Source organism: Sorex fumeus, unplaced genomic scaffold (assembly GCF_029834395.1).
Source record: "Sorex fumeus unplaced genomic scaffold, SorFum_2.1 ptg000009l, whole genome shotgun sequence".
NCBI lineage: Eukaryota > Metazoa > Chordata > Mammalia > Eulipotyphla > Soricidae > Sorex > Sorex fumeus.
Window position 1 is genome coordinate 8,535,590 of NW_026606066.1, and position 20,757 is coordinate 8,556,346.

Genomic DNA, 20,757 nt, shown 5'->3' on the forward strand with positions numbered 1-20,757 from the left:
TAAAGTGATGAGTTTGTTCACTTCTTGGATTAAAATTAAGCTCTAAATTAAAGACTGTCCTCTTTGAGAAGAGGAGAAAAGTTTGTATTCTCTCTCTAAAAAATTTGAGTAAATTGGGGAGTTTAGGCAGGAAGGGAGTTGGAAAGACGAGAGTTGGAGAGTGAGAGAGAGAGCAGGGCGTCAAAATTGACTGCAGCGAGGTTAGCAAGGGGGGCAGAGAGAAGAATGTAGAAGAAGAATACAGGAGCAGGCACATGGAGAGAGAGAGCTCATCTGTGAGATGGAGCATGGACAGATGAGCAGGAGAGACAGGAGAAGACCCTTGTCTCCTCCTCTGTCTGCCCCATGGCCTGGGCCACCCTGGCTTGCGGAGCAGCTCAGGCCCACCCGAACCTGGTTGGCTAGGGGAAGAGCCATTGGGGCTTTCCCTTGGCCGCCCCCGGAGATTTTATATAGCTGGCATCCCTGGAGCGGGCATGAGCTACCAACTAAAGGCATGGAGACCAAACCCTGATGGTCAAAGCCTCTGATAACTTTTAAAAAAGTGTTTTTTTCTCAAACATAAGCTGGATTGCACATCTATGACTGCCAAGGAGCCTGACCAGAGAATGGCTGCATTCCTCTGCTGAAGTCCTTCTTCCAGAAGTTGTGAGGCTCCTGTTCCAGTGCTCCCCAACTGGTCCAGTGCTTCCTGAAATTTATCGGACTCCTAATAGCTGCTCCTCTGGGACTCATTGCTCCAACCACTACTAATGCTGTTACAGGAACAACTCTTCAGTTTTGATCCAGACACTTCATTTCTTCAGAATGGGACTAAATGACTCTTATCACTGGTGACTCTTATCACCCCTGGACAGTGAAGGACAATTGGATGATTTACTACAAGCATTGCTCTGGGTCCAGGGTTGGACTGAAATATTAGTGCAACTAATGGGACTATTTTGTGTTTGGAATTGTTCCTCTGTTTCAAATTTTGTGTTTTTATAAAAAGAAAGACCCAGAAACTATAAAACCCTGCTCCCGGAAGAGAACAGTGCAGAGTCTTCTGCCTCCACGCTTGGCTGTCCTCACTGGGGCCTCTTGGAGGAGGGTGGGTTGAGTTTCCCTCCCCACCCCGAGCAGAGCCCCTGCAGCTGAAGACCTCTGGTTCCAGCCACAGCCACTTAAGACCACTCTCCACACATTCAGACGAGCCCCACGCATGAAGGAACCAGCAGAGGAACCCAGGTGTGCGGGACCCTGGGTGTAGATCTCCAAGCCTGCTCGGATTGGGACTGGGCCTCCTCCACCCAGATCCCCCATCTTCCAGTACGTAGGCATTACACTCACCAGCTGCCCCAGCGCCTTGTAATCCCATCAACGGCCAAGACCCAGAGACTATAAAATCCTGTTCCTGGAAGAGAACAGTGCAGAGTCTCCTGCCTCCATGCCTGGCTGACATCTTATTATCTAGTTCTTACTCCGGAAAACCTGGCAGGCTACCAAAAGTATCTTGCCCACATGGCAGAGTCTGACAAACTCCCTGTGGTGTATTCAATATGCCAAAAACCGGTAACAATGATGGGTCTCATTCTCCTGACCCTGAAAGGGCCTCAAATGTGGCACTTCTTAAAATCTCAGGGCTAGGACAAGGAGATGTTACTGGGGCCTGCTCAAGTCAATGGATGAACAGCAGGATGACAATGATACAGTGAAAAAGAAAAGGGGAAGATATAGGATAACATTGGTTTCATAGCCTCAGGTAATTTAAGCTTATTGGGTTGCTCCCATCACAGTGCTTTCTTTCCTCTGTGTTTATTTGTAACCTCTTTCCTGGCACTCTGTTGACTTGTAATATATTTTTTCTCTTCTCCCTAAATCATTTGCATAGTTTATTCAGAGCAGTGTCCTTTTTGTATGGACACAAGAAGACATTACATGCTATACTTTTGTAACATGACTCTCAGTGATATTTTCCTCCTGGGCATCTGTTCTCTGGACCTAACCCTCAGCTGTCCTTACTTCCTAGCACCCCAGAAGGCAGGGCCCCGACGAGGGACTGGGTGGAAGCAGGGCAAGTGGTAAGCTATGTGCTACCCTGGCATCGAGATGGGCCTGGTTAAGGTGCCTAATGCTTAACTATAAGTTAAGAAAGAGCTTGGTAATGGACAAATGCTGTTATGATCCAAAAAGTATTAACTAGATTCGGACCTTTTTAGGGTTAGGAAAGATTAATCTGGCCGGAGTGCTGTAGTCTGAGTCTGGCAAGGTGTTCCCAGGAGAGCTGCCCTACAAGCCTCAATGTTATCTCTTACTGTGTCCATACAAAAATAACTAGTATTAAGATGTTGATTGAGTTTTTGGACTAAGGAAAGGAGTAACATACCTTAAGAGGTATTTTGCCCTGGGCAGTCAGGAAAGGCTTTGGTGGTGTTTCCTTTGAATCTTTTGGGGCATCAGGAAGGGCTTTCTTATATGTTGATTTTACTACCAGACTGGGTGTAACATGGGCCCAGAGAGCAAGGTGGGGATAGACCAGTAGGGGTGGAGAGACTAGTGAAGAGGAGGCTGAATCCTGAGAGCTGGGACCCAGGAATGAGGGGCTAGGAAGGAAGAGTGTGAGAGATGGGAGAAAGGAGAGATTGAATAAAAGGCAACTAATCATCAAAAAAAAATTGAGTTAATCATAGTTTGCACCATTATTATCTGTTGCACCTCTTCAGGGTAAGCTGTCATACTCCACCACCAATGGGCTGAGATTCCTCCAACTCTGTCTATTGGGTCCCTTCTACCCTTTTTGTCCCCTATGTGTCCTCCTCTCCCAACCCTTACTACCTCAGTTCTGTGATCTGAACCCAAGGGCAGGGTTTGGATTAGTTTTGTCTGTCCATTCCTTGGTTTTAGAGAAGTTCGTTTTTTTTTTTTTTTTAGAAGTTTGAATGTTTGAGAGCTTTGAAAGAGCAAGTAATGTATTTGATAATTTGATCTATGCTTACCTTATTATAACCTTATAATCATTTTAAGGTTAAACTTTGTAAAATTGTCTTTGTTGTAGACGGTTAATTTGTTAAAGATACATTTCTGAGGGCCAGAAATAGCTGAGAAGATGGGAGCACATGCATTGCCTACAATGTCCCTGTACACCACATGGTCCCATATGTACCCGGTTGGGAGTAGCCCCTGAGCATCAGTGTTGTGTTCCTAAAACAGCAGATATTAATAATACAAATATATCTATACATATGAGAAGTGGTTATAACTTCTAATAATGGTTTTTTTTTTTTTTTACTTTCTCCTTCCTTGCTTTTGGGCCTGAGCGATAGCACAGCAGTAGGACGTTTGCCTTGCACACGACTGGGTTCAATTCCTCCGCGATTTTTTCACCCCTCTTGGAGAGCCTGGCAAGCCACCAAGAGAATCTCGCCTGCACGGCAAAGCCTGGCAAGCTACCCGTGAAGTATTTGATATCCCAAACACAGTAACAACGAGTCTCACAATGGAGACGTTACTGGGCCCGCTCCAGCAAATCAATGAACAACGGGAGAACAGTGCTACAGTGCTTCCTTGTTTTTATCCAAAAAAAGAAATTCAGAACAATTTATATAAGGCAACAGACAAAAAGTGCAAAAATATATTACTGCTTCAGAAAAAAGATATATGCATATATATGTATACAGATATACATATTTTTTTGCGACATTAAAAAGTTCTGATGTGGAGTTCATGCACAATTCAATCAGCTAATCAGTGGCTGAATAAATAGCAGTACTCCTACAAAAAAAAAAGTTCTGATGATACTTTAAGATTACCAACTACTTTAATATATGTCGTTTTGTCTCGGAGACTAAATTCTCATGTGTTTTGCTCGGGGAGGAGAGCAGAATTACTTCTTAACAGAAATTCTGGCAGGTAGTATGATATGATACTGAAAATAATAGGGCAGAAAAAAAATCAGTGGCTTGACAGAGAAGCCTATTTTAACTTTTGTTGGTATTCACTATAGGTTCTCACATAACTTGATGTGAATAACTTTTTAAAATGTCCAGTACTTGTAAAAGCCATTTCGAGGCTTTAAAGTGTTAGCTCTCACTTGAATATCCTGAAATATCCCCTAGATGGCTTGCTAATTCTTAGAGTAGTTCCTGTCTCATACTGTGTCCATTTGGGAAAGAAAAAAAAAAACCAAAAAATTAACCAACCCTGACAACACAAGCCCATAAAACTCTCTTCACATCACTCTTGAGTTTCATCTTTTCTCTGTGAGACTGAGATCTGCACAACCCCGACTCTTACTGTGTTTGCCTCCCCTGAATGGTTTCCTACCTCAAGCTGTTTGCAGCCTCTCATCTTCTCTCTTGAACCTTCATCCTCAGAGAAATCTCTCTAAGTCTTTAGAAATATTTCTAATTTTTTTTTTTTTAGCTTAAAGTGTCTGAGTGGTTTCTCTGAGAGACACAATGGCATTTCTCAAAACAATATCTGAAAGCCCCTGGGAAAAAATTCAAGTGTTACTCTTTTTTATATATTGATGAAAACCAAACCCAACCCAATAACTTGCACTCCCTTGACTCTCCAAATGGAGAATGTATATCGGAGTATGATGTTTAAGTTCATACTTACCAAGTTTGATACCAAATCTTACAGCTTTCTAATGAAGCATTAACTTATCAAAACGAACCCAAGATTTCCGGTCATATTCACAGGGGCATTTTCCTTGTAAGGAGATCAGATTCTGATATCAACGTGTGACAAAGTCCATATAGGACAAGGCCCAAATGTCTCAGTGTTGGTGATCATTTGTGATCTGTCTTCCACCACTTTTCCCACTGGGTCTTCTTCATTTTGCCCCTCCAGTCCCTTAATAAGCAGAACCGCTTCAAGCATTGGCCTTGCCTTTTGCTTAAGTAATCTTTGGAGCAATAGCACAGCGGGTAGGGCATTCGCCTTACAAGCGGCCAACATGGCCGACCCGAGTTCGATTCCTCCGCCCCTCTCGGAGAGCCCGGCAAGCTACCGAGAGTATTCGATATGCCAGACACAGTAACAACAAAGTCTCCAATGGAGACGTTACTGGGCCCGCTCGAGCAAATCGACGATCAACGGGAGGGCCTTTACCTTTACCTTTACCTTTAATCTTTGTATAGGTTATCTCCTTCTTTCTCTCCACTTACCTTGAATATTTATGCTCACACACTTAGCCTTTCCTTAAGGTCCCATCTCCAGTTATGTTAGGAACCACTACCTGGCTCCATTTATCGTTTACCCAAGGAATTGTGCCATCAATAAACTGCCCCTAACATGTTATACCACAGTTCCTTTGAGCTAGGAGTTGAGGTGTCAGCTTTGGCTGATTTATAGCTACTAGCAACTTGCTAACAGCTCATGCCAGATTCAGTTCCTCACAAATGACCTCCTTTTCTCATAACCTGTTGACCATGGGGCCTCCCTTGGTTCCTTAACTCAAAACATATGACAACTTGCTTCTTCTGAGGAAGCTGGAAAAATCAAGACACTCAGCCTGACACACATGGCATGAAGGATGAGGATTCTTGGAGACTATGATGAGGATTCCTGGACAGTATGATGTCTTTCTACCACAGACTGCATGGATCCATTTGGGCATGGTTAGGGGAAGCCATGATCTGAGTGAGAAGCTTCTTTTTGTTTGTTCTTTTGCTTCTATGACCACACTCGGCACTGCTCAGGTCTTGCTCCCATCTCTGTGCTCATGGATCACTCCTGGTGGTATTTAGGGGACCATATGGGGTGTCCAGGGTCAAACCTGGTTTGGCAGCATGTAAGGGAAGTGCCCTACCTGCTGTACCATCTCTCTAGCCCTTTTCAGAAACTTCCTATCCTCTCCCTGACTTCCATCTCAGCTTGTCCTGATATAATCATCTTGGTGCAATGACTGATTGCAAGATAGAAATAGAGGTATATTTAAATGGTCTATCTCTTAAATACCACTTGAAAGTTAGCTTCCTCATTTGATATTTAGTTGAAGAAAAAAAATGTCTATTTTGATTCTGGAAGAATTCTGTGTTGGACATAGTCACTAAAGGTGATATAGCTTAGAAAGTTGGTACATTCTTAAGAGATTGCAAATATAATCTTGACTACACAAGTTTGAGTTTATGTTCTTTTTTTTGTGTGTGTGGGGGGGACCCATACCTGGTGATGGTCAGAATTTACTCCTGGTACTGCACTAAGTCATTACTCCTGGAGGTTCTGGGGGACCTTATGAGATGCTGGGGATCAAATCCAGATTGACCACATGCAAGGCAAATGCCCTACTTTCTGTACTATCACTCGGGTCCCCAAGTTTAACTTCTAACCAGATGTGTTCAATGATGTAATTTCAGATATAGTACCTATAAAATTGTTGAGCTTTGTTACTTGACTCTCTAGGAGTTAATTAATAGCTTGGTACATGCCTAATTAATTTCTAACATCAATATTTTACCTGACATATATACATATATATAATAGAGAGAAGAGACAGATAAAATATCACATACACAAATATTGAGGGTTTAAGTACCAGGCAAAATATTGATATTAGAAGTGAATTAGGCATATACTAACTTGATATATTTGTATGTGTTTATGTGGAGGGGATTGGCCACATTTAGTAGTGCTCAGGTGCTATTCCCAGATCTACGCTTGGGGATTCCTCCTGGAAGTGTTCAAGGGATTAAAACGAGGTCTCCCACATGCAACACAAGTACTCAGCCAGTTGAACTTTCTCACCTGTGTATGTGTGAGAAATATATATTACATTTACTAATATATAGTATTAGTATATGTATTAGTTATATATATTACATTTACTAATGTAGACTATATTTACTACATTTCCTGAGGATTGCTGGGGTTTTCATAGTTAAGAACTTCATAGATCTTTCTTTATCGTAAATGCTTTAAAAGAATTACCTGGGCCTATCATGCCTGTAATATGTATGATATTTTTCTAATTTGGTAGAAAATTAGTAGGTTTTGTCCTCGAATCAAAGTTCTCTACTTTTCTCCTCACAGTTTCCAAATATTTTTTCTTTTTGTGTCAAGGGAATTGCCCTGATTTTATGATGACATTTGGGCACGATATTTAAACTGTTAAAAGTTATAAAAACGACCCTTTGGTATTAAATGTAATAAATGGCTCTGAACTGAATACATGCACAGGTCCTCTTATATGAGCTTTGTGAGCCCAAACTGCTCTAGTTACATATTCTCATTGTAATTGGATTCTTTGACATTCTCACATCCCCCAAGAGTCAAGGCAGTGCATGAAATATTCCTCATGACTTGACACTGATGTATACTTTGGGTCTTTTTATTTTTTTAAAAAAAATTTTGGATTTTATCTCTAAAACCCAAAATTTGTAGATTTTTTTTTTCTTGGGTCATACACAGGGGTTACTCCTGGCTCTGTACTCAGGAATACTCCTGGCAGTGCTCAGGGGACCATATGGGATGCTGGGAATCGAACTCTGGTTGGCCTTGCAAATGCCCTACCCGCTATGCTATCACTCCAGTCCCCAAAATTTGTAGATTTTTTTTTTTCCCTGTAGATTTCATGCCTCTACAAGAGAAAAAAAAAACTTTATTTCCTGAAGTGCTCAAAGAATGAATGCAGGTTGAGGAAGGGAGAGAGATAACTTCTAGAGCTTACTTATCTTTGTCATACCTTCACCAAGATATTTTATTTCCTATATGTATGGGTCATCTGCACTGCCTTCATTTGTCCAGGCTTGTATTTTTCTTTGCTTTTGTGTGCCTATGTTAAATTAGCCTATAAATTTTCTTGATACTTATCAACATATAACAGATTATTCTCTTCTTTTTTTTCTTCTCTTCTGATATCTTTGCTCTCTTTCCTTATTTTATGCCTATTATAATACCACTCTAGAAAAAGAAATAGTATGTAGAAAACCTAGGTTTATTGACATGTGAGAGTAGACTGAATTAGGATTTGGAGCATCTCTGGGTTCTTATAGTGAGTGATGAATGTGAGTTCCAGAATGCTTCATAATAATACTGAATTAAATCTACATGAGTAAAGATGGATGCCTGGCTCTCCTTTGACCTTCTAAAGACTCCAGAGTATGTTACTGCTTGAAATTGTAGTCTAATATTTTTCAGTTGTGATTCATTCACAGTTTAATATGCTTCTAGTTCTAGTTTGGCTTTTCCCTCAGGAAGAGATAAAATCTCTTCATTATAATATAGACAGTGTTCTGCACTTTGAATACAAATTTATACATGTTCAGAGTAATTTTTCTTGTGATTGTCTCTACCCTGGAGAAGTGTCTTTAATGAATTACATACAAATTGTGTAATTTAAGAAGTTAATTTGGTTTTCTGGTTACACAGGACTGAAAACAGCCCTTGTAGAAAGAGATGATTTCTCATCAGGGACCAGCAGCAGAAGCACTAAATTGATCCATGGTGGTGTGAGATATCTTCAGAAGGCCATCATGAAGTTGGATTTGGAGCAGGTAATTATGTATTCTGGTTGTTAAATAAAAAAATTGCGGCTGTGCTTGCTTTTTTCCACGTAATTAAATCATTTTTTTTCTTTTTCTCTTTTTCTTTAATGGCTTTAAACAGTTTTTTACTGTTGAAAATACTGATTTAGTGTATTCTGCTAGAGTCTCTTTCAGGAGCAGTGTGCTACCTCTACCCTGTAATATTATGTCTATGGATTTTCAGGGACATTTTCTTCATAGGTATAGCAAAATAACAGACTAGACAATCACTTATAGATGTGTTGCCATTTAACAATTGTGATTTTTTTTTCCCCTTTGCCAATGATCACTAAATAACTATTTCCCAAGCAGTTTCAAGGGAGTTGTGTTGTAGTGCTGGAAGAGTATTAAATTGATCCTTCTAACGGCAACCACAGTCATGCATTCATCTTGTCACTGACATCTGAAGAAAAAGATGAGCTGAGTCATGTTTTTCTTAGGTCACATTTTATTGTGTCCAGTCTGCCATCATTTGAAGACTGCAAAGGCAGTGGGCAAGATGACATTTCCTAGAGGGGAAAACAGTTCTCCCTGAATTCTCTATCAGCTTTTCATACAGGAAAAGCACAACAGCACTAACTTGACATTGTCGTTTTTGGATCTGTCCTCCTAAGTGTCTCCGGCATCATGATGGATGCAAAGAAAAGAGCAGAAGAGTTTGAATTAGACGAGTTGTGATGTGTTCCAGCTTATGTATTCAACTTCTATTAGCTTCCTGCTTCTCATTTGTAAAATTAGTATTCTAATAGTACTGCTGGCTCTTCTGGCTCTTCTGTGCGACCTAATGAGAACTAAAGGAGTTAAGAAAAAAGCTTTTTTTTTTTATAATCTACAAAACACTCTGCAACCTCTGAGTATCTTCTCTGATGAGCTGGTGGAAGCATGAAGGGAATGCTTATTGTGGATTTAAGTAATCTGTTATCTCTTACATGAGAAAATATTATGGGGGAATGAGAAAGGAGACAATACAGAGAATGGAAGATAAATTGTTACAATAATCCTGCAACTGAAGTCAGGAAAATATCTTACACCTGGGAACTCTGACAGCATGTTTTTCTCCTATGCAAATACAGTTAAGGTTTCTAAAAAATCTTTCAGGTTGACAGCATGATGTATTATTAGAAATTTGATTAGGAGGGAGCTATCCTCGCTCAGAGGTAGAGAGGTTTTTGTGTATCAATCAGTTGGCAGGGTGTCTATTTGCCATTTGAAAATATTATGATCTGTTACTGCCAAACTAATTTTCTCTGTTTTGCTTTTCAGTATAGGATGGTAAAAGAAGCCCTTCACGAGCGTGCCAACCTACTAGAAATTGCTCCCCATTTATCAGCTCCATTGCCTATAATGCTTCCAATTTATAAGTAAGCCTTTGGTATCATCTTTATACCATTTGTTTATCTGAGGTCAATAGAACAACACAGTGTTAATGGGTATCGTCCCTCAATGTGCATTTCTTAATGGGGTTTTAATTGGTCCTAATCTTGAGTCTTTTCAGATATTTTCCTTTGTTGTATTTGAAAGTATGGGTTTCTTTTTCTAAATAACCCTTTTACCTATTTAAGAGGCTATAGTATGAGGCAAGATTTTGCACTCAGTTTTTATAGTTAGTAGTTTCTCCAATTTTCTGGGAGCATGTCGAGGAACAGCTGAGTTTGCCTTGGGGATTGGAAAGATGGTCAGTTGTGGACTAAAATGACCGCCCCAAAATCTGAAACTAACGGGTGTCAACTTCAAAGTTAAATCATCTTGAGTTATATTAGTTTCTGAATTAATGGGAACTAAAATCTGATATAGAGATTTCAGATTTTGAATTAGAAAAACTAATGTTCCTCATGTTACTAGAGTTTTATATGTATGACAATGCCTTGCGTTCTATTATTGATGATCTGGAAAGGCAGATTGTGTTACTATTAGCCACCTGAGATTTGGGGCTTAGAAACAAATGTGTTTTATAATTCTTATCCATATTTTTGTGCACATTGTTAATGAAACTTAAATTAGTGATTTTCTATCATGGATAGAGTCACTAAGTCTTTTATGTAGTTAAATCAATCTACACACATGAGACACTGAAAACTATTTTTGATTCTCCCCAGGGTTTTCTAATACGCAGCTGAGTTGAGAACCCTGCCTTGGAGATGATTTATTTAGAGTCTCTCTGATTTCATTTACTTAAATAATAGTTCATCTAAGCCGGTGTCATAAACAATCACATGTTTCTTCTCTTTGTTTTTTGCAGTGCATGTTCAGATATTCTTTGCTTTTCTTAAAAGTATCTTGCAGCTTAAAGTGACATACAATTATACTGTGGTCTGTGTCTGAAGAAAAATTCTCTGTGTTGTAGGTGGTGGCAGCTACCTTACTACTGGGTAGGAATCAAGCTATATGATCTGGTTGCTGGAAGTAATTGCCTGAAAAGCAGCTATGTCCTCAGCAAGTCCAGAGCCCTTGAACATTTCCCAATGCTTCAGAAGGACAAACTAGTAGGAGCAATTGTCTACTATGATGGTATGTGATTTTATTTTCACAAGATATCTTTCTCTCACTCTTGACTATATACATACATGTGTAATATATGTATCCGTGTACATATACTCACTATATTCTTTTTTTATTTTTATTTTTGTGTTTTTTTGCTTTTTGGGTCACACCCAGCGATGCTCAGGGGTTACTCCTAGCTCTCCACTCAGGAATTACTCCTGGCGGTGCTTGGGAGATCATATGGGATGCCGGGGATTGAACCCAGGTCGGCCACGTGCAACGCAAACACCCTACCCACTGTACTATTGCTCCGGCCCCACTCACTACATTCTTGTTAAGATGGCTTATACCCTTTTAGTAATCATTTTATACAATACACAAGTGCACTTTCATGCACCGTATAAGCCTCTAATACTAGCTTAGAAGCTCCTCATAGTGTTTTGTTTTTGATATTTTTAGTGTTTGCATAGTCAGTTATTTGATTTCTACTTTGTTGCTCATGGTTGGTTTGACAAATTTTCCGTTATGAATTTGCAAAATCTTTTGCCATTTCATTTGTTGTATATTCGTCAGTGAATACCTGCCTTATGAATATAATACAATGTTGAAAGAGCTGAGGATCTGTTAGCTTTTCTAGATCAAACCTCTATTTTCAAGGAGTTATAAATCTAGGGAAAAATGCCCCCTGGGCTGGCTGAAATTGACACATATGTGTTTTGCACAGAAAACAGTTTTTCAAATTATAATTTATGTGATGAAGGTTTATGAACATTGCATCTGTTAAGTGAAATCTTTAGCTTTTATTGCTTACTTCATTGTTGTCAAGTATTAGAAATTTTAAGTGAAATTATCTAGTATATATTTGACATATATTCATTATGTATTCAATGTGCATGGACAGTATGATTGTATACATTTCATTTGAAAGAACTAAACTTTTAATTAAATAAAAATTTATTTAAAAAAACCCAAAATACTTAATCATCCCCAGATGACCAAAATACAAAGCAGAATAGCAAGAGCCATTTGTGAACTTTTGCGACACTTTAACGTCTTGTGGAACTGGAAAATAGTTTGAGAATATCTATGAGGAAACAGCTGGAAAAAAGCACTATGCATGTTTTAGAAGTCGAGAACTTTGATAACACAAAGGACGACTTAGATTGTCTAGCCTAAGATTTTTTTTTCCTTAAAAAAATAAAACATTATGGGGTCTTTGATATTTAGTGTTAGCTATATTTTAGCATGAAGAAACATTTTTGTTTTATTTCTCAATAGCCTTTGATGTTCCTACTTCTTAGTATAGGATATCCTCAAGGCCTGGTCCCACCTTTGTTTCTTCTTCTTGTTAGTTTTTGAATCAATTTGGTTAGAGAGGGAATCAATTTAGCAGAACTTCATGTATGAATGGAAAGTATCTCTGTGTAGAAGGGCACTGGGGAGAAGCTCAAAAAACATTCTAGGTAAAACAGCACTAGGAAAATAATGAGGGTCTTGGATAAACATTCAAGCTTTAAAAAACGTAGTTTTAAAAATTCTTCTGGTTTTTAAATTTTTTAAATAGTAAAATTTATACTTTTACAGTGCCTTTCGGCATCCAAACTCCAAGAGGCAGGCACTTAAGGAGATTTGTAATACTCTTGTCTAAGCCCACATTTTAAAGGATAACTTTATGACTTTGCTTTCTTCTACATCAGATCCTTAATTTTAATCCAGATATGGAAGTCTTTGGGCCCTTGGCCTATTATTATCTCTTTCCATAACTCCCCTCTCAAATATATGGACATTTTCTTGCCATTTGATGTCTTGAACACTAAATCCTTTCATTTATTCTTTTGTGCCTATTTGAATTTCCTTAAGAGTAGTATTGGTAGGTGTTCTATCTGAATTTGTGACATTCTGTATTGTTTGTTTGACATTGTTAATTAAACACTATATTCCTAGTATTTTTATATAGAGAACCAAAAAATCAGAAGTACTATCCTATTAAAATCAAGAGGAAGAAGTTTTTCTTTTATTTAAAAAGGTTTTTAAATAACTTTTATTTAAAAACCTTTTTCTTTTATTTAAAAAGGTTTTTAAATAAATGACTTGTTGTAAATGAAAATTATTAGTTTAGCAAAACATTGAAAAAAATTTTAAATCATTACTTTTAAAATGATATTTGTAAATTGATTCTAAAATAGGAAATCTTGAGTAAAATGGAATAGAGGTAATGCTACTTTTTTTCTTCAAGTCCTCTTTTAACATGATAAAGGTCCAACTTTATTATACTTTAAGCAAAATCAGAATGTGAAACAAAAGTGTAGTTCTATGGTTTCACCACTGTGTTCACACATAGGGCAGCTCCTATTTTACCTAATGGTGTGATAGTCACATTAAAGCTCAACACAAAAATAAGATAGAATGGAGCACATAGGTTAAGGAACTAAATCAATAAATGAGCACTCAGAGAGAGGAGGGATGCCTTGCATTTTGATCAGAAAAATAACATTAGTTATCTTGTAACCACAGTTTCACAGATAAGATAAAATACTTCCTGAACATTAACCATTGTATGTGAGGGCCAGCCACTGTAATTTATAAGAGAAGTCCTCCCTCCCTCCTTCCCTCCCTCCCTTCCCTCCCTTCCCTCCTTCCTTCCTTCCTTCCTTCCTTCCTTCCTTCCTTCCTTCCTTCCTTCCTTCCTTCCCTCCCTCCTTCTCTCCCTCCCTTCCTTTCTTTTCAAAAAAGGTTAAAAATAGAAAGAGACAAGAAAGAGCAAGGTAGAAAGTGCAGCAGAGGTTGTGATATAGGCAGCAGGGAATGCATCAAGATAATCCCTAAAAAGAGAAAAGATTCTTTTTTTTTTTTTTTACCAGTATGAGACTATAGCGGTAGTCACCCAAATGATTTCAGATGCTTTTGTGCTGCTTGCAATATATTTACTTATCCTCAATCATATTTACTGGAACTGGGGATATCAAATGGTTGGTGCTTGGGATGTATGGGGCCTGAGTTTGATCCCTGAAACCACATCTTTTTCTCACTCTATCCCCATACCAACAGTTGTGATCCCGCTGACTCCTGGCACCACCAGCCCAAAGAGCACCACATAATTTTGATAAAAACGTGTCATAAGTTGTTAAATGAATGATCAAATGTGATAAAAAATTTTTGATCAGTAGAAGTCTTTTCGTAGTGTATTATACAGTTACCTCAGCAGTAATGAAAAGTGAAATATCACTTGTATCACTTGTCATCTCATTGCTCGTGGATTTGCTTGAGCAGGCGCCAGTAATGTCTTCATTCATCCCTGTTGTGTGCTAGTGTAGCCCAATGGCATTTGTTCGCTTTAGGAATACGAAGAGCATTAACCTGTTCATTTAGGGTCTTGGCGAAGTCCAACCATCTCATCGGTGGGCGCCCAGGTGTTCTTTTGACGTCCCATGGAATCCAGTTGGTAACAGAAAGTAAAATAAGTGAAATATAATAGTATGAAAATAAAGTCTAGTTACCAAGTAGTGTAGTTAACTTGGACCAGTATCCAAGAAATGCTTCAATGCTTCAATGCTAGGGTGTCACTTCTGGCTGTAAGAGGGCATATCTAAAGCACAAAATGCATAAGTAAAAAAAAAAATTCTCATAAGAACAGTTCATGTTAAATTAATTGTAATAGGGATTGCATCTGATGAAGAAAAAATATATTTCTCAAAAAAATTCCACATAAGTAATAAATCCCACATATTTTAAAAATGTAGTAATTATTGTAGCTATTCGGATCTTGGCATGTGTAAGATCCATCATCCTATTTTGTTGTTAACTGCTGAAAAACAAACCCACGCATACTTTTCACTGCAAAGTAAATGTCAAATTTCTCAGTAAAACCCATACGAAATGAACCTGGAATAGGAAGTGGTGACATATAAGGTTATACTTTCTTTCTGTTTGAGACAAGGTAGAATCAACTTGTGAGTTTTCTCAGAGACTTGTCTGTGTTTACTATCTCCCCACACTTCTGTCTGCCACCTCTTACCAAAGGGCCAACAGCTGCCGCCTGACCATAGCCGTTGCCACTCAAAGTGCAGTTACCAGGTAGAGAGGATGGTGACTGGTTGAATCCTCCCGGTTCATCAGGAAGTCTTTATGATTGACAGGGTTGGAAGACTTGGCAGGGTGTGAGCTTATATGAACTAGCTGTGTATGACCAGCCAGTTTTCTCCAAAACTTTCTTTGTCTTCTGCTATCAACTTTAATTATCTTGTTCTCAGGATACATCTTGGTTCCATTCTTGTTGAATTCTAGTCATCTAGTCCACTGCACAGCAAATGAGATATTGTTGAAAATCATTTAATGATTTAATACTGGAAACCATTAAATACCTCCATGAGGCTTCTATAAAATGAAACCAGAGAACAAAATTACAGCTTTAAATTCTTTCTCAGAGTCAAAGCATTGACAGAGAGAGGTCGGTTATTACACACTCAGTAATGCCCTTAAGTATTCCTTATGCACATATGAAAATGGCAACCTATAAGAAATTACATTGGCTTTCCCAATGTAAATAAAAGTTGGTTATATCCATGTTTCAAAGGGAGAATTAAAGTCCAAGTTTCACTAGAATATTCATATTTATTTCAATCTAAAACTCACAGCATACAAATAGATGAATTCAGCTCCTGAGAAAGCAAAGCCAATTTAATCTCTGGCTCCCCTGAGGTAAATGTAGTTCACGGTCCTACCCCCTCCCCAATCTTAGCTATAATCCTTGGCTCCTGGAGGTAAAAATGCACTGAAGTGAGAAAAATTCTGCAGCAGGATATAATGATCCAAAATGACAGGGACAATAATGACAATGAATTTCATGTCTCCCAGTCATGAGCTGAAGATGCTTGACTAGGCTGACTCATACAATTAAATTGTTACAGGTACAGCAGGAGATGCAGTTAGCTGTGTGCTTTGGGGAACAATGCTTCTAGCAAAAGGCATATTGTAGAATCTTCTAGACCCTTTGTAAGGAACAAACTATTACTCCTTTAGGCATGCACCTGCAATCGCACACTTTAATAAAAAGAAACCTGGGCTAAAGACAAGTCTTTTAAGGTCTTGATTTTTCTTACTTGAAAGCTTAAAAAAAAATCTACTACCCTATTGGGTATGCTTTTTTTCTTAGTTTTATGTTTTCATTTTTGTTTATCCACTGAGTCTCTGGAACATAAGTTAGACTTAAAGAATGGTGCCTCTGCAAACTGCAATTGTTTAATTATTTGCATGCTACCTATATGGAGTTTTACAGAAACAATATTTTCTACAGATGAGTAGAAGTAGGCTGAATAAATGAACACTGTGGATTTGCAAACAGAATAGCAATGTGATTATTCAAATTTGGTTATGTCTTTCTTACAGACATACACAGTTCTTTAAGTTTGGTATGGCATCAAAAATCATGTTAAAGCTATTTATAAAATTTCTTGTGCATTCATATTTTTATATATGGCTCTAATATCTATAGTACAAAAGTTAACGTGTAAAGTTTAAATAATTTTGATAGTTAATTTGAATGTTTTCAAGATATATATTTGGTGAGAGGAAAAATTTCTGTAAAAGAGAACATAACTCTTTTAGAAGAGTCTGAAAGCTAATATTATCAGCAAAGACGAAGTATTACCTTAGGGATCTCATAAGCATTTACTTTAAAAAATTTTATTTCAGTATCTGAATTGCAAACTGTATTGCCCAAAAAGTGGACATTATGAATCTATATACAGGGGACTTTTCTGCAGTGTGCTAGGCATTGTTTCAAAGAAGGAAATAATCAGCAATATACCAAAGAGCAAAATGCATAAATAATTATGTTATTCACATAAGAGTAAAACACAGCACTGAGAGTGAATGAACTAAGAAGTAAAACTAATCAATAGAAATAGAAAAACTATTGAAAATGGCATGACCCCTAGACTCAGTTATGTATTACAATCATACTTGAAAACTGCTTTAGAAAATATTATATGATACTTGAAACAATAAGGTAGTAAATGACTTATATCTAAAAACTGTAGAGTTTGATCCTTGTCTTTGTACATACAGGAATTTATGTTTATTGTACGCCACTAATTCCCACACAGGAGTTTTTTTTTTTGTGGCCTTTTGTGTGGAGGTCACACCCAATGTTGCTCAGGGTTTACTCCTGGCTCTGCACTCAGGAATTACTCCTAAAGGTGCTTGAGTTACCATATAGGATGCCAGGGATCAAACCCAGGTTGGCCTCGTGCAAGGCAAATGCCCTACCCACTGTACTATTTATCCTGCTCCTGAGTTTTTAAGTTTAAATGAACTAATATAAAGTGACTTTATATGTGTAAAACAAATAATCTTTTTTTGGAAACAGTTTGATGGTAATCTTTTAGTCCATCAAATTTCTATATTTTATAAAAATATCCCAAAGTGAAGTATCAGTTTGACAAATATCCTTCTAAGTACTTTAAATTTACAAATTTTTTTTTCCAGAAAATTTTACAAATCATGTTTAGGAGAAAGGAAATACTGTGTATATGCTCTAAGTTACCTCATGATACTCAAAGTGTAGGAGTTAAAAATTTGCCATGTTAAAATTATAGACCTCTTAGGCATTGATTTTTAGAATGTTTGTTTTTGATAATTTTCATGCCCATATACAGTTTTACACTCCATAAATTAAATGAATAATTTCATCTTGATTTGCTCATGTCAGCTTTTCTATTGTATTTTTCCTTTTTCTTTCTGTTGCATAAATGAAACGGACATCATTGGTCATATAGCAATGGGGACTGTTTTGTTGTTGTTGTTCCCTATTGCTGCCTTTTTGCTATTCCGTATATCTGGATACCAGCTAATGCTAAATGAAGTTTGACACATACCCCTAAGAAACAAAACTTGTAAACTGTGGCTTCAAGAGGGAAACCTTGAATAAATAGGACATATTTGTGTCTACCCAGGCTAACATCTAACATATGCTTTAGCTTCCTCATGACGAGATACAGAAAAATAGCCGCTAGGGAACTTTGCAGTTCCTTGTTGCTCACTTGACTAGCCAGTATTGTATACCAGACTTGCATTCTCTTCTAATTAACTTTTTTTAAAAAATTACACATACCCTAAAGTAGATTAGATGGATGCTTAGAAAATGAAAATTATGGTCATCCATATTGTTCCCTATATATGAAAACTTAAAAATAGAACTAAAATTCACCAAGAACAGGTTAAATATGTGTATAGTTGATGGAGCAAATAGTTCTGGAGGGTCCAAAATAAGCTCTCTGCCTCTCGCACAGTGTTTGTTGAAATGAATCACAGGGCGGCCAGCTTTATGGAATAGAACACTATGAAAGTAAGAAAAATGGAAAACATAGGTTGGGGGAAGTGATTAGAGTATTTTTGGTGACCTAGCTATAAGAAAACCAGAACAAATTATTTTATAAAGAATATCTTGGAGATGGTGAGGTGAATTCCCCAAACAAATATTTTTGCCATTTTATATATATATATGCCATAAATATGTATAAACATACATATATATAATTGTTTTCCAGAATTCAGTGTTTTTCAACCTTTTTCAAACTGTAAACTCCTCTCTTCTTTCTTTTTTCCTCCATCCTACATTTTGGCCCTTTAATCTAGTGCTTTGGCCTTCAAATTATATAATTTTTACCTGCCATCCTTAGAATTCCAATTGGAACATTCTGGATACACAGGAGGGGTCGGATAGCCATTGGTTAAGAACGCTTATTTAGATTAGTTATTGTGTATCCTTAGAGATTAAGAGGTTGCAAAATGGTCCTTTGTAACTCTATCTTTCTGTTATATTGCTTGTAATGTACTTGTATCATCTCTGCCTACCTTAAGGTACACTTTGTATGAAAATGCTCAAGCTTTTCCATTTATTCCATTTATTTATTATTCCATCATTATTTTCCTCATTGATATTTTCATAATTTTATTTATTTTTTTTCTTCTTACATTTATTTATTGAATCACTGTGGGAAAAGTTACAAAGCTTTCGGGTTTAAGTCTAGGTCATACAATGATCAAACACCTTTTCCTTCACCAGTGCTCATTTTTCAACACCAAGAACCCCAATATACCCCCCTCCCACCCCTCCCAATGTCTGTGAGGCAGATGATTTCTACTTAACTCTTCTATACATTGATTACATTCATTATTTTGACAAAAGATGCACCATTATTGTTTAGAATTTCCCCCCAAACAATAGGAATTGCTGAAAAGGTATTGTGAAATACTTTGTTTTCTATAGCTGGTATGACAGTCATATAGTGTCATATAATGATTTTGGATTTCTGCAAAGAGCCAGATAATTACGAGATTGGTTTCTGTGCGTTTGGTGTTATGGCTGTGCCGGAGAGCCACTTTTGGGTGGCAACTCGTGACCTCGGTAGGGCGGGAAGGACGAGCTGATACCGCCCCCCCTTCCCATGAGACTACAGTTGCCCCGTCACCGCTGGCTTATACCTGACTTTCCTATAAGCTCTGAGGCGGCGGTGACCTTGCTGCCAGGAGGGAAAAGGCAGAAGGGAGCAACACCCTTTCCCTCCTGGGGAGGCATGGTGCCATAGTTTAATGCACGGTCCATTCACTTTTCTGCTGCAAGCTGTCAGGCTCTGGACTAAGTCCTTTTGTCTCTGGAGCCATGGCCGTGCCAGAGAGCCGCTCATGGGGGGCAACTCGTGACCTCGGTAGGGCGTGAAGGACGAGCCGGTACCGTCCCCCTTCCCATGAGACTGCAGTTGCCCCATCCCACTGGCTCATACCTGGCTTTCCAATAAGCTCTGAGGCGGCGGCCACCTTGTTGCCAGGGAGGAAAAAGGCGGAAGGGAGCAACATCCTTTCCCTCCCGGGGAGGCATAGCGCCATAGTTTAACACATGGTCCATTCACCTTTCTGCCTCAAGCTGCTCGGCTCTGGATTAAATCGTTTTGCCTCTGGAGCCATGGCTGTGCTGGGGAGCCGCTTGTGGTGGGCAACTTGTGACCTCGGTAGGGCATGAAGGACAAGCCGGTACTGCCTCCCTTCCCATGAGACTGCAGTTGCCCCATCACCGCCGGCTAATACCTGGCTTTTCTATAAGCTCTGAGGCGGTGGCCACCTTGCTGCCTGGGGGAGAGGGTGAGAAAGCAGAAGGGAGCAACACCCTTTCCCTCTTGGGGAGGCATGGCATCGTAGTTTAACGCATGGACCATTCACTTTTCTGCTGCAAGCTGCCGGGCTCTGGATTAAGTCCTTTTGCCTCTGGAGCCATGGCTGTGCTGGGGAGCTGCTTGTGGGGGGCAACTCGTGACTTCGGTAGGGCTTGAAGGGGGAGCCGCCGGTACTGTCCCCCTTCCCATGAGACTGCAGTTGCCTGGTCACCACTGGCTCATACCTGGCTTTCCAATAAGGTCCAAGTCAACGGCCACCTTACTGCCGGGGGAGAGGTGGGGAAGGTGGGAGGGAGCAACATGCTTTCCCTCCCGGGGAGGCATGGCACCGTAGTTTAACGCATGGTCCATTCGCTTTTCTGCTGCAAGCTGCCAGGCTCTGGATTAAGTTCTTTTGCCTCTGGAGCCATGGCTGTGCCGAAGAGCCGCTTGTGGGGGGCAACTCGTGACCTCGGTAGGGCATGAAGGATGAGCCAGTACTGCCTCCCTTCCCTTGTATGTGGTCCAGACTCATTTCTGCCAAAAGCCACTGGGTTTTAAGATTTGTTTCTGAGTCTCTGGGATCATGGCCATTAATCTGCTTGATCAGGAGCCAGAGA

At 38.9% G+C, this 20,757-nt stretch overlaps 1 protein-coding gene across 3 annotated transcripts in view; it reads left to right on the forward strand.

The window, feature by feature from the left end:
• The window catches only part of GPD2 (glycerol-3-phosphate dehydrogenase 2), a 178,900-nt gene that overhangs the window by 88,501 nt on the left and 69,642 nt on the right, over positions 1-20,757 (forward strand). For all 3 annotated transcript variants that reach the window (XM_056110173.1, XM_056110172.1, XM_056110174.1), the window contains exons 4-6: positions 8,353-8,477; positions 9,771-9,868; positions 10,852-11,015. In XM_056110173.1, coding sequence (XP_055966148.1) covers positions 8,353-8,477; positions 9,771-9,868; positions 10,852-11,015 — 387 coding nt within the window. The remainder of the gene's footprint in view (positions 1-8,352; positions 8,478-9,770; positions 9,869-10,851; positions 11,016-20,757) is intronic.